The 11686-nt window shown below is 58.2% G+C and overlaps 5 protein-coding genes and 1 non-coding gene across 6 annotated transcripts; 4 read left to right on the top strand and 2 right to left on the bottom strand.

The window, feature by feature from the left end:
* The first annotated feature begins 471 nt into the window (after positions 1-471).
* Positions 472-545, top strand: THITE_t124. The gene has a single exon. It is a non-coding gene; the product is annotated as a tRNA-Val (tRNA).
* A 1229-nt stretch (positions 546-1774) lies between these two features.
* Positions 1775-3405, bottom strand: THITE_2155406 (glycosyltransferase family 32 protein). Its single transcript, XM_003655026.1, has 3 exons — positions 2839-3405; positions 2531-2762; positions 1775-2420 (listed from the first exon to the last, which is right to left on the bottom strand). Exons 1-3 carry the CDS (start codon positions 3335-3337, stop codon positions 2159-2161), a joined length of 993 nt encoding a protein of 330 aa, XP_003655074.1. The 5' UTR covers positions 3338-3405; the 3' UTR covers positions 1775-2158.
* Positions 3406-4253: 848 nt separating this feature from the next.
* On the bottom strand, positions 4254-5719 carry THITE_2118345 (uncharacterized protein). The gene is made up of 4 exons (XM_003655025.1): positions 5232-5719; positions 4961-5151; positions 4806-4873; positions 4254-4694 (listed from the first exon to the last, which is right to left on the bottom strand). Exons 1-4 carry the CDS (start codon positions 5524-5526, stop codon positions 4337-4339), a joined length of 912 nt encoding a protein of 303 aa, XP_003655073.1. The 5' UTR covers positions 5527-5719; the 3' UTR covers positions 4254-4336.
* Positions 5720-6238: 519 nt separating this feature from the next.
* THITE_2118343 (uncharacterized protein) lies at positions 6239-7687 on the top strand. Its single transcript, XM_003655024.1, has 2 exons — positions 6239-7352; positions 7409-7687. The coding sequence occupies exons 1-2, from the start codon at positions 6429-6431 to the stop codon at positions 7565-7567; spliced, it is 1083 nt and encodes a 360-aa protein (XP_003655072.1). The 5' UTR covers positions 6239-6428; the 3' UTR covers positions 7568-7687.
* A 445-nt stretch (positions 7688-8132) lies between these two features.
* Positions 8133-8894, top strand: THITE_2054654 (uncharacterized protein; the record flags this gene model as incomplete). Its single annotated transcript, XM_003655023.1, has 2 exons — positions 8133-8621; positions 8658-8894. The coding sequence occupies 2 exons, from the start codon at positions 8133-8135 to the stop codon at positions 8892-8894; spliced, it is 726 nt and encodes a 241-aa protein (XP_003655071.1).
* A 2018-nt stretch (positions 8895-10912) lies between these two features.
* On the top strand, positions 10913-11443 carry THITE_155387 (uncharacterized protein; the record flags this gene model as incomplete). The annotated part of the gene is made up of 1 exon (XM_003655022.1): positions 10913-11443. The coding sequence occupies one exon, from the start codon at positions 10913-10915 to the stop codon at positions 11441-11443; it is 531 nt and encodes a 176-aa protein (XP_003655070.1).
* Positions 11444-11686: the final 243 nt, after the last annotated feature.

Genomic DNA, 11686 nt, shown 5'->3' with positions numbered 1-11686 from the left:
GGGATTAATGATTTAAGCTACGCTCAGCTCTCCTAAAACCCAGCCAACCCCCCACGCAAGCACTTCTCAAGCTCTTGAAAGAAGAAGCAGATTCCTACAATAATCTGAGATTTCGTCAATGGCCTGCTTCATATGTCATTGCCCGCAGTCTCGACCATGCTGACCTACCTCGAACCTTGTCATTCAACCACCCCCCCCCCCCCCCCCCTCCCTCTCCGATTCAACAAATCCTTGCTGAATCGAATCGAAAGAGTCAAACTTTGGTTTTTCTTGATGTCTTGACGTTGCGAGACTCTTATAAGGCATCTACTGCCGTCCCCCGCATATTCTTCTCCCAGTTTGTTTGTCCAGGATCCTGAACCCCACCAGCGTCCACCCATTCTCCACAAGACCCTCGCACCGGGGCATGATTCCACTGAGAAACAAGATAACCGTGAACATGCCTCTTGACTCGCACACCGCGTGTCTATTGGTCGGATGGTGTAGTTGGTCATCACGTCAGTCTAACACACTGAAGGTCCCCGGTTCAAACCCGGGTCCGATCAAGACAAGCGGGACGGGCACCGACTCCGCTTCTTTTTGGTCCCAATTTCGGCATCAGTTGGGTCTTCATTGCACTACCATTTATGTCTCATTCACTTTCTAAACAGGCTGAGCAGTTGGACAGGGCTGCACGGCCCATATCCGAGCCCGCCGGAACAGCTGCCCTCCGTATCTCCAGGATCCTCATCAAGAGACGGGTGTGGTGGGGTTCTCTATGTGAAGGACTTGGGGGAACGAGCTGAGTGGATGAGTGGGTTCATGGTCTTTGCAGGCCCCGTGGGGTAAACATCCGCAACATCAGTTACTTCGACTAACCTCGGCGCTCGACCAGCTGACGGAGCTGAGTCATGATGAACTCGTTCATCAACCCGGCCAACTAAATGTCATGCCTCAGTTTTGAGCGATAATTACTCGGATACATTGACATACGTCCACCGCTCGTCCCCCGAGTAGACTGGAACGGCCCAGGCCGAAGCACTCTGTTGTGAGTTTGCATGACGAAACAGTCTGCCTGTATGTACCTCCGAAGCTTGCTCCGCCATCCAGCCCTTGAGGATCAATCCCGAGCTTCCTCCGCACGCAACGTGCAGATAATTACTGCGGAGTAGGATCCAGCCATGCCTTGCTCCTGAAGGCGGTGCAGCACGGGCGGACGACCGGGTTCAAGAAGTGTGTCAAATCACATAACAGGCTTTGACAGATGAGGAGTCCGTCTCACCTGTGGAGAGCTCAGCCTGAGCCCGAAGGAGCGCGTACATACGCTAGCCTAAAATAGTCAGCCAAGCAAGCCAAGCCGTTGCACTGCATCTCCGTTTCAGCCCTGAGAGGAGAGAGACGAAAAAACGAGACAGAAGCGACGCGAGTCCATGTGCGGGAGATCCCCTCAGCGGGCTGGTCTGACCTCAGATCACTTGTATGGAGTACACTAAAGCAATTGATCCTTCCCTAGGTACTGGCCATACACGCACGCCAACACACGCACACACACACATATTTGCCTAGCACAGCCCGCTGGCACTGCCACCTGGCTTCCGTTGCATCCGGGCCACGCGGCTGGAGCGGGTCAGAACGTCCCAACGGGGTAGGCATTGGATTGGGTATGCTTGCGTTTGCTGAGGGATTGGGTATGCTTTGCGTTTGCTGAGGTCATGTGAAGAAAACCCCCGCGGGGCTGAGTTGGCCGTGGCCAACCTCGTCTTCCTGTCCTTCTGCATCCCGATCGATGATGGTCAGCGGAGGGAAATGTCATGACAAGTGATTCATGACAGATGGCATTAAACATTACGCTAGCCCGGCTAGCCAAAATATATCCTCCAGCAACAACCCAAAAAGGAAAACGACAGGGGAGAAAGAAAATTCCACTTCCCCCCTCCGGCCTGACATTCGGCCAGACATTCCGCCCGCAAAAACAATCGTAGCGAGCGTGTAGATGGTAGATGGTCTATCCGCCACGGAAACGCCTCAAAACGCCCAGCTTGGAAACCCCGGCATTGCCCACCCAGCCCAACCAAGCCCAACCAACGCTTCTTCGGGCACGGTAGTATCCTCGTGAAAACAAAGGTCGCACAAAATACACAACACAGAACGGAACACGCCAGGTAGGCAGGCAGGCGGGCTATATCCTCCTCTTCTTGGTGCGCCTCACGATATAGAAGGCGAGCGCTACGCCGACGATCAAGCCGAGCGGGGCCTTCCAGCCGTGGCTCTTGCCCAGCGAGACGATCATGGCGGCGTCGTACGAGTGCCACGACGAGCTGCCGAGGTGGTTGAAGATGGGCGTCGAGACGGGCCCGTTGAGGCTGTGCATGCGGCGGTTGCCGGGCGGGCCGGCGAGGATCTTGAGCTCGGTGCGGTTGCGCTGGAAGGCGTGGATCGTGCTGCGTTTGGGGGAAAGGACAATTGGTCAGCGGCGGGGTGACGAAGGGCGGGGCAGTAAAAACAGTAGAGAAGAGAAGCAAGCAAAGACAAGCCGGGCGGGACTACTCACGATGCGTAATGACACCCGGTGCTGAACATCACGGTCGGGTACGGCAGGCCCAGCCAGTTGCGGTTATATCGCCGCAGGTTCTGTACCAGCTTGCCGATGTACTCGTTGCCCTTGCTCGCCATCATGAAGCCGATCGAGAAGCCGGTCGGGTGGGCGGCGGGAGCGACAAATTCGAACCGTCGTAGCGGCCCAAAGCCTCGCTTGCACTGCAAGTCCATATCCAAGACGACGCCTAGCGGCGGCATTCCGTCAGCCCACGCCACGACCCATCATCAGAAGCAAATTACACCCGCAAGTCCGTCACATACCTCCATACTTGTACAGAACCATGTAGCGCAGCGCGTCAATCCTCTGAATCGGGTAGCGGTACGTCGTCCACATCTCGTACAGCTCGGGGAAGTCGGCGGCGACGAGCGCGTCGGCCGTCTCGTCGGTCCAGAGGAACGCGTCCCAGTCGGGGTGCATGTCGAGGCAGCTCTGGCGCACCTCGGACCATTTCGAGTGCGTGGCGGCGCCGGAGCCGAGCGAGATGTGGTGCAGCACGGGCGGGACGCGGTCGGGCAGCGGGGCGGCGCTGGTCTGGTGGACGCTGTAGTTGGCGAAGGTGAGGTCGAAGCCGTCGCGCTCGGCCGAGATGTAGAAGCGGTCCGCGTGGCGGCTCCAGATCAAGGGCAGCGCGGCCAGCGTGTAGGCGTCGTAGAGCAGGCCCCGCGCGAGGTAGAGCGCGCTGAGGACCAAGAACAGGCCGCAGGCAAGGATGCCCGGGTGCGTGCGGTGGGCACGCGAAGGTCGAGTTCTGACTCCCATATCGTCATGCCATGAAAACCTGGAAACGGAAGAGGCGAAAAAGGGGTGGGTGAAACGAAGAGAATTGGGTCAAGGAGCGCCAAGCAAGTCGCAGCGATGCGGAAGCTGAAAGGAAATGGTTATGGGTAGCCAGTCGCGTGGGAACGGTGGGACGACACACACGACCAGACCTTTTTCTTTGAGACCACAGGAGCGGGATTTTGGGCGCAAGGGGGCGCAGGTGCAGCAGGCAGGTTCCCCTGGGGCCTTCTGAAATTGCCTGCACTGTGTACAGTCCACCCCTGGTTTGTTTGTTAGTTTGGTACTTATAGTGGATCACGACAGGGGCTCTAAATCACAGGTACCTACCTAGCCGTCTTGGCATGAAATAAACCAACCGCAACAGGAAGTTAGAGGGCACTATAGCCTCTGCCTACATTCGGTGTCTGACCAGTTCGCTAGGTAGGACATGGCGTTCATTACACTGCTTCATCCATATCAGACGTGCTTCAGTCGAACTTGGATTCTAGAGAGTGATGAGGAACAGGTGGGTAAAAAGGTCGAGTTTGGTTGGCTGGTGGCCCCTGTTAAAAAGTGGGGTCAAAAACCAAACTAACAAACAAACCAGGAGTGTCCTGTAAGCCTTTTCCGCGGCAGGGAGGCGGCACGAGCGTTAGTTATTGGCCGGCGGCTGCAAGGATTCCAGCCCAGCGAAGGGGATTTGGGTCCAGGCCGGGCGGGCTGCTTGCACTAAAAAGCTTAAGAGATGACAGGTGGGGCACTGCTAGCCAATGGTAAGCAAAGAAATTTTGGGACCCACCTCGCAGAGATGGCCCCATGCGTCCAGCGCGACTTCGCTAAATAAATAAGTTACCGGCACTTGCATGATATGCACAAGATCGGTAATCACTCAGGCAGCAATATCCAAAAACGGTAAATTTGTACTGGCGTTCATTAACATTATTGTGTATTTGCTATACTAGTATATCCCGTACATGATTCCGTGCATATGGCTGACTGCTAGTTATGTGTGCGCTGCGCTGCGTGGGGGGCAGCGCGCTCAACCCGTTTGAGGTCGTTGAACCACACGTACCGGCTGACGACCATGTACAAATGGCGGTCCCATGTGTACTGGCTAGGGTGTTGAGCGAAGGCATGGCGTGTTTTGAGATAACGGTTCCAGGTGTTGGCAACGAGCGCGCGCGTGCCGTCCTTGGGATCGGCCGTGGTCGCGGGGTAGGAGAGTGCGCCAAGGATGCGCCATGCAAAGGGCAGCGCAGTGAGCGGCAGGTCGCCGAGGAATGTGTACTTCCGCAGCAGCGACGTTGTCGTCAGTGTGAACGCGGCGGGCGCATCAGGATTTGTTGCGGCGTAGTTCCTTGAGGACTGCGTCAGTGCAGGTGTCGCCACATGCGGCCAATGGCTGTTGGTTCTGGATCCGTCACAGGCAGTGGCGCGACTGCGTGACCCAACTTGTTGCTTTGCTTACCTCACGGCTGCGCTGACCGCTCTGTGGTTCAGATGGCCAGAGACTCCGCCCTCGTCAAATGTCAATATCTGCATGCGACGGAGTCAGCGGTGGTCCGGCTGGGGGTCCGCGGGTTTTGAGTCGGAGGCGTGGAGGCGAGGAAAAAAAGAACCAACCGCATCGATCTGCCACTTCTTCACGTGCTCATGCACGATGCTTTCGATGAGCTCAGTGTTCCACCAAACCCGCGGGTTGTCTTGCAACTCCGGGTGGTCCATGGCGACACATCTCTCCGAATGGATTCCCAAGGCCTTGCATGAGCCCTGAAGTTCCTTTTTCCTCACGTCGCCGAGTCCATAGTTGTTCCCTGCGGTTCGCTGTTAGTGAGCGGCCTCGTAGTGGTCGCCGGATGCGGGGGGACCCAGGCGTCCGGGCCGCCCAACTCACCAGTCGACATTACCAACAGCCCGCCGGTGATGGCCCTGTTCCTGTCCAGCACCCCCAGGATGCTCGGCGAGAAGAAGAGGCACTCATCGTCGGGGTGTGCCGTCACGATCAGTAGGTTTTTGGCAGCCAAAAGCTGCGGCGGTAGGATCCGGGCGTCACTGCCGACGATGTAGGCGATGACCCACTGCAGCAGCACGGGAACCAGAAGCGCAAGAAGCGCGACGCGAATGATCCAGCGCCAGGCTCGGCGCGGGACTCGGCCGATCAGCTGCGACGGCTTGGCAGCCAAGTGCATCGTCCAGTTGCTGCTTTGCTGCTTTGCCCGGGCGGCGGGCCGGACATAGGGCTCTGCGTTGGGGCGACCGAAACCAAAAAGCTTTCAAGAGCCTCCCAACCCAGATGATCGTTCGACCGAGGGCACGCCAGGTCTTTCTTAAAAAGGAGCGGTGTCTCTGGTGCCCCGGTGGGCACTCCACAGAAGCAAGGGCGCCGGCAGATTGGCGGCGAGAAACAGGGATCCTCGAGCCCCAAAGAAGCTTGAAGCAACTGCAAGGAAGCGCACGGCGCGAAAATGAGGCAGCAGCACTGGGTACATACAAAGCAGGGGGCCTGCTTGTTGCCTGCTTCCCCGTTGGAGCAATTTCTCGCTTGGGTTTTCGCTTGGGGGCGCAGCTTCAGTTTCAGCACCAACGAATGACTCTCGCCGCAGCAACCGAAAAACGGCTGACCAGCGAGGTGCTGACGGAGAAAACCGATCGGCACCCGCATTTCCACTTGCCGGGTTCGGGCATGTGGGAAAAGCCGAATCCAGGTCGAGCGACATCTCTGACGTCGCGACCTCCGTTGGTTATCTTTGTCTCCATCTCTTTTTAGTTTTTTTATTATTATTACTATCTTTTGACTGCAATCGCATGCTCGTCATCCCGCAGCAGAAATGCTCGGCAGGGTCAAGAGCCACAGCGACCCGGCTCGGGCCGCGGCGGCGGGAAACACACCGCAGCTCTTGCAGGCGCCGTCCCGGCGATGGCAGCTTTCGGTGCAACGGCTGTCGTTGGCCCTGGTGCGTGTGCTCCTCTTCGTCCGGCCGGATGTGACTGTGTCTTGTGTCTGTGTCTGTGCCTGTGTCTGTGTCACTAATCGGCCGGCAGCTCGTTCTGCAAAACTCGGTGCTCGTGATGGTGAGGAGAGATCATGATGATGATGGACCCCAACGATCGAGACAGACAGACTGACCGCTCCGTCCAGGTCATGCACCACTCGCGCAACAGCCCAACCGGAACGCAGCCCCGATATCTCGCATCGACTGCCATCTTGCTAGTCGAAATCATCAAGCTGCTGGCCAGCTTCTTCCTCGCTGTGCTCGACACGTGCGCGCCGCATCCCAGCGCTTCCGCCTCCACCGTCATCACGCACCTGTACCGCTCCATCTTCGACAGCAACAGCTGGAAGCTCATCGTGCCCGCCGCCCTCTACACGCTGCAGAACTCGCTGGTGTACACGGCCATCAGTAACCTGGACCCCGTGACGTTCCAGGTCACGTACCAGCTGAAGATCCTCACCACCGTCTTCTTCAGCATCATACTGCTGGGCAGGCCCGTCTCGCTGCGCCAGTGGCTCTCGCTGATCCTGCTCACCTTCGGCGTCGCCCTCGTGCAGATCTCGGGACCCACGACATCTGAAGACTGGCGAGAGCGGCTGTCGTCGCTGATGCGCGGCGGGACGATCGCCACGTCGAGTGCGTTCCGGGGCCTCATGGCCGTCGCCGCCGCCTCGGTCACCTCGGGCCTCACCTGCGTTTACATCGAGAAGCTTGTCAAGGACTCGATGGCCTCGGTCTCGTTGTGGATCCGCAACGTCCAGCTTTCCTTCTTCAGCCTGTTTCCCGCGCTCTTCATCGGGGTGCTCTGGCAGGACGGCGCTGCCATCGCCCGGGATGGCTTCTTCTCCGGGTACAACCCGGTCGTGTGGACCACCATCGCCCTCCAGGCGCTGGGCGGCCTGATCGTGGCCGTGTGCATCGCGTATGCCGACAACGTGGCGAAGAACTTCGCTGCCAGCCTCAGCATCGTCGTCAGCTATGCCGCGACGGCGGTCGTATATCGGACGCCAATGACCCTTCATGTAAGTCTGTATCGCATCTCTTCAGGGAACTTCGTACTGATAGAGGCTGCCATCAGGCCACGATTGGTGCGGCGGTCGTGCTCCTGGCAATGTACCTGTTCAATGGGCGGCCGCGGGTGCCACTGCTGCCGGTGCTGCCAGTGAGCCAGGAGCGGCAGGGGTCTGAGAAGTCAGAGCCCTTGCTCCTGGGGTTGACGTCCACACCACCAAAGTAGATGACACGCTACCATTACGCCTAATGAGTAATGATATTCACTTTCACTCGCATTTCTCAGAGTTCCACGCTGCTCTTCCCATACTGGAGGGTAAAATCTGGGCCCTTGCCGTAAGCGGTGACCCGCCACGGAAGGCCGACTCGGACCTGCAGGAACGCGGCGCGGCAACCCGATCGATGCTGACCGTCAGCCTGGGTGTGTCACCGGCCTGCCCCGATTTTCCTCGTCGTTCCGTCGAATCCGGTCGGATCAGCCGGTGCTTCACGAGTCCACGCTCACCCATCTTGCATGATAACCTGACCTCTGCTTCTCACTCGAACTGGCCTCGCTCATTGCTTGACAGCCACATCGCTTCTCGACGCGATATCCGCCCATCAACACCTCCGTCTCCTTCCCACAAAACCTTGACCTCCCATTTACACATTGCACCTCTCCGCGTAAACTAGTCCATCTATCAATTGAAGGAGGGGTCCAACCTCCACCCGCCTTTCCTCCCCACCAACCCAAACCCACCCACGCAACTCCATCCCACAACCACACCAACACCAGCAAGAGAAGAGAAACCATGCCAACCCCCTCCCCGCCCAAACCGATCCTCGTCTTCCTCCACGGCGCCGGCACCTCGGCCAGCATCTTCCGCCTGCAGTCCCGCCGGCTCGCCGCCCAGCTGAGCCCGCACTTCGACCTGGTCTACCTGGACGCGCCGCACGCCTGCCCCGCCGGCCCCGGCGTGCTGCCTTTCTTCGAAGGGTGCGGACCTTACCTGCGGTGGGTCGACGACGAGGCGCCCGAGCGGGAGCGCGCTTACTGGGCGGAGGGGGAAGGTGGGGATGTGGATCGGTTGGTGAGGGAGGTCAGGGGATTGGGGAGTTCCGGGGGGAGTGGGAGGAGGAGGGTGGTGGGTGTGGTCGGGTTTTCGCAGGGCGCGAAGGTGGGGATGGAGGTTGTTAGGCGGTTGGAGGGGATGGGAAGGATGGGGGAAGAGGAGGAGGGGAATGGGGTTGATGTCAAGGTGGTCGTGGCTGTGTGTGGGACGGCGCCGTTTCAGGGGGGCGTGGGCGGGCTTGGGGCGGCGAAGGGAGATGGTAAGGGCGATGAGAGGGAGAAGGGGTTTCGGGGGAGTCTGGAGAAGGGGGTGGTGAAGGCCGCAAGCGTGCATCTTATTGGCGAGGACGACCCGTGGCGGCCGGAGAGCGAGAAACTGGTCGAGTTCTTCGACGAGGCGCGGAGGAAGGTCATCGTGTTTGAGGGGGGACATCAGATGCCGGCCGCGGAATGGGTCAATACGCAGGCGGTGCGCGTGGTTCTCGATGCTTGCGGTCTTTAGTGACTTGGCCTGCACAGGTAGCCTGGCCTGGAGGGCTGGAAGAAGCAAACGGGGTTGGGAGAAACTGCTCTTTTCCGCAGTAAGCGTGATACGGATGCGAGGACGGCCGCTCATCCGGCGGCACTTGCCGTTCAACGCTAGCACATGGCAACCCTGGGAATGACAGCCGAGAAGCCAAGAACAGCTGGAAGGGGTGACAGAAAGCGCGGCCAAGACCTGGGCTCCTGGTTTCGTTTTCTATCTGGGGCAGCCGATATGCCCCGACATCCCTCGAGTCACCCTATCGACTGCAACACTGCAGAACAGAACTAGCACGTCCATTTTATTCAATGCTGCTGACCGCCTGAACAACGACATTGCGATTCGGCAGCAACCTCCGTCAGTCCTCAGCCGCGAAGCGTAAAATCCTACAGACACCTCCGTGGCAATGCAGCGTGGACAGACAACCGCCGGCGCCGGAGCGGGCACTGGCAGCCTCCGCACGGCAGGACCTCACGCCACGGACAGGCGCAGCCAACAAGGGCAGTTTCTGTGCCTGACGGCGCCGTCCCCGACCGCATCCCAGCCAGCCGCTACTTCCCAGCTCGCCAACCGTACTACGATCCCCGAAGTCACCACCAGAGCTAGCAGGCTCGCCGCGATTGGTGGCGCGAGTGACGCCAGCGGCGGTGAGGAAGCCTCGGAAGGAACCTGGAAACAACAGTTCTGAATCCTCGTCAGGGAACAAAAAAGATACACCCGGCGAGGCCAAATCATACGGGGAGTCGTCTGGTCCGTTATCGGTCGACCCCGACCGGGAAGGCAAGGAGCACGGGGAGACCTGTAGGGGCCGCAGCGCAGCTTGTGTCAATGCACCTTCGACCAGGAGCCGCTTCACAACATCTGAGGATACCGACACTCCTGAGCCACGGACCGAGACGGTCGAGGGGACCACGATCGAAGAGACCGCCACCACGACAACGACCACGGCGACGACGGTCCGCTCTCAACGGCTGATTATGCCCTGCCAGAGCTGTCAGAAGATCAGGGAGATCGTCAGCGACGGCAGGTGCCAAGGGTGTCTAAAACAGGACCAACGGAGCGATCGAAAGACACGGGGTAGTTGCGGGGATTGCGGCCGCAGACCCGTGAATGGGAGGGCTTTGTGTACCAAAAAGTGCTCGGACAGGAGAAGGCGCAACGACCACAAGCATCGAAAACAGGAGCGCGGCCGGAGGCGCCAGGTCATCGGCAGTGCGATTGCAACTTCCGAGGAGTGACCGACCTGCTTTACTCTGCTCTGCACCGCTTGGCCTGTCTGCTCCGTTCAGCACGGAACCATGTAGTCAAGTATCCTGGCTAGCGACATACCCTCCTTGATACCTACCCAGCTAGACTACTTCCAACAGCGTCAATACCAGCGCGTTCTGTTCCCTCTCCCTCAGCAAGTCGCAGGTAAAGCAGCTGAGCGCGCAGCAGCTGGCCGAGTAGAGCATTTACGTCGGGCTGTAGGTGCAAGACGCGGGAACAGTACAGAATACGCTTCCAATATTTTAGAGGCTTGCGGCTGGGTATGGCAACGCAGCCAAAATCCAACGGCTCTGTTGCACGGTCGCCAGGGGCTGATGATCGGACAATCTAGAATGATGTGTTTTCCTTGGATCTTTGTCTCCTTGTTGTCCAGTCATATGAACAAGTACTCGCCAGTTTGCTGGGGGACAAGCTCACCAACAACTAAGACGTGCGTTGTTCACCGACAATGCGGTTGAGCAACGCAGCACACGTGGTTCTCAACAATGTAATAGCTAACAACGCTATTGCTTGTCATTTGTTACCACGGGGCGACGCAACTGTTCTTCCTTCCCAATGTCATCTATATCTATATATTAGAATGTTGGCAAACCAACATGGCAAGTTGCGTCCAAGTCGACTCCGCATTCCGAGTTGAACTTGAGCAAGTATCCTCAGAAAAAGCACCCAAGCCGTATCATCAGTGCAATCACTACGCTGTGCTGCTACAACCCGCTTGATAGCTCAAGATGTCCGACGGAACTGCCCCTACTCCAGTCGCCCGAGACGTCGAGCAGGACATGACGGAGGACCCAAGCCTGAGTTCAGCAGATGGAGACTGGGATGCGGAGGCGGAACTCGAGCAAGCTTTCGAGACGGCATGGGATGAGCTCCAAGAAGACATCATGGTGGGCGAGCTTGAGAAAGAGCTTGAAGCGCTCTGGAAGGAACTTCAGAAAAAAGGTCTCGACAAAGTAAGCCCTGGGAAATCTGAGGTGGCCGATATCCAGTCATTGATTGCCTCTCGTTGCACAGATGGCGAATCGGCAACCTCGCTGCTCTTGATGTTCAAAGTCTGCCTCGAGCTCTCTGGTGGACTGCCAGAGGTTGAGGGAGAATGCGACCCCGACAGCGATGGCTGCGCGGAGGCAAGTGCCTCGGGTGAGCACGAGACTGCCTCCTCCAGCCCTTCTCTCAAATCCACCAAAGCCGACGAAGCTAGCTTTCCGATTCCCGCCCGGGCCGATGCCGATACAGCATCCCTCCGCACCGAAAACTGAGTGCCAAGGGCGGTCTCGGGGGTCCAAATGGGCCGCGCGCAGCATGCCAGACCTCTCAGGCCCCTCGGGCCCTGAGATAATCACTGCAACAAGAAGCAAAGAAGAAGGTGACTGCCTGTTTGGTGATCAGGAGGGCCCTTGATAATTACTGCCGCAGAAACGAGGGAAAAAAAAAAGAAAAAAAAAAAGAAAAAAGAAAAAAAAGAAAAAAAAAAAGCTTTGTTTTCGATGACCAGGACTCTG

The sequence above is a fragment of the Thermothielavioides terrestris genome, chromosome 4 (genome assembly GCF_000226115.1).
Source record: "Thermothielavioides terrestris NRRL 8126 chromosome 4, complete sequence".
NCBI lineage: Eukaryota > Fungi > Ascomycota > Sordariomycetes > Sordariales > Chaetomiaceae > Thermothielavioides > Thermothielavioides terrestris.
The sequence above is the reverse complement of the archived record's forward strand: the minus strand, read 5'-3'. Positions and strand labels throughout refer to the sequence as shown.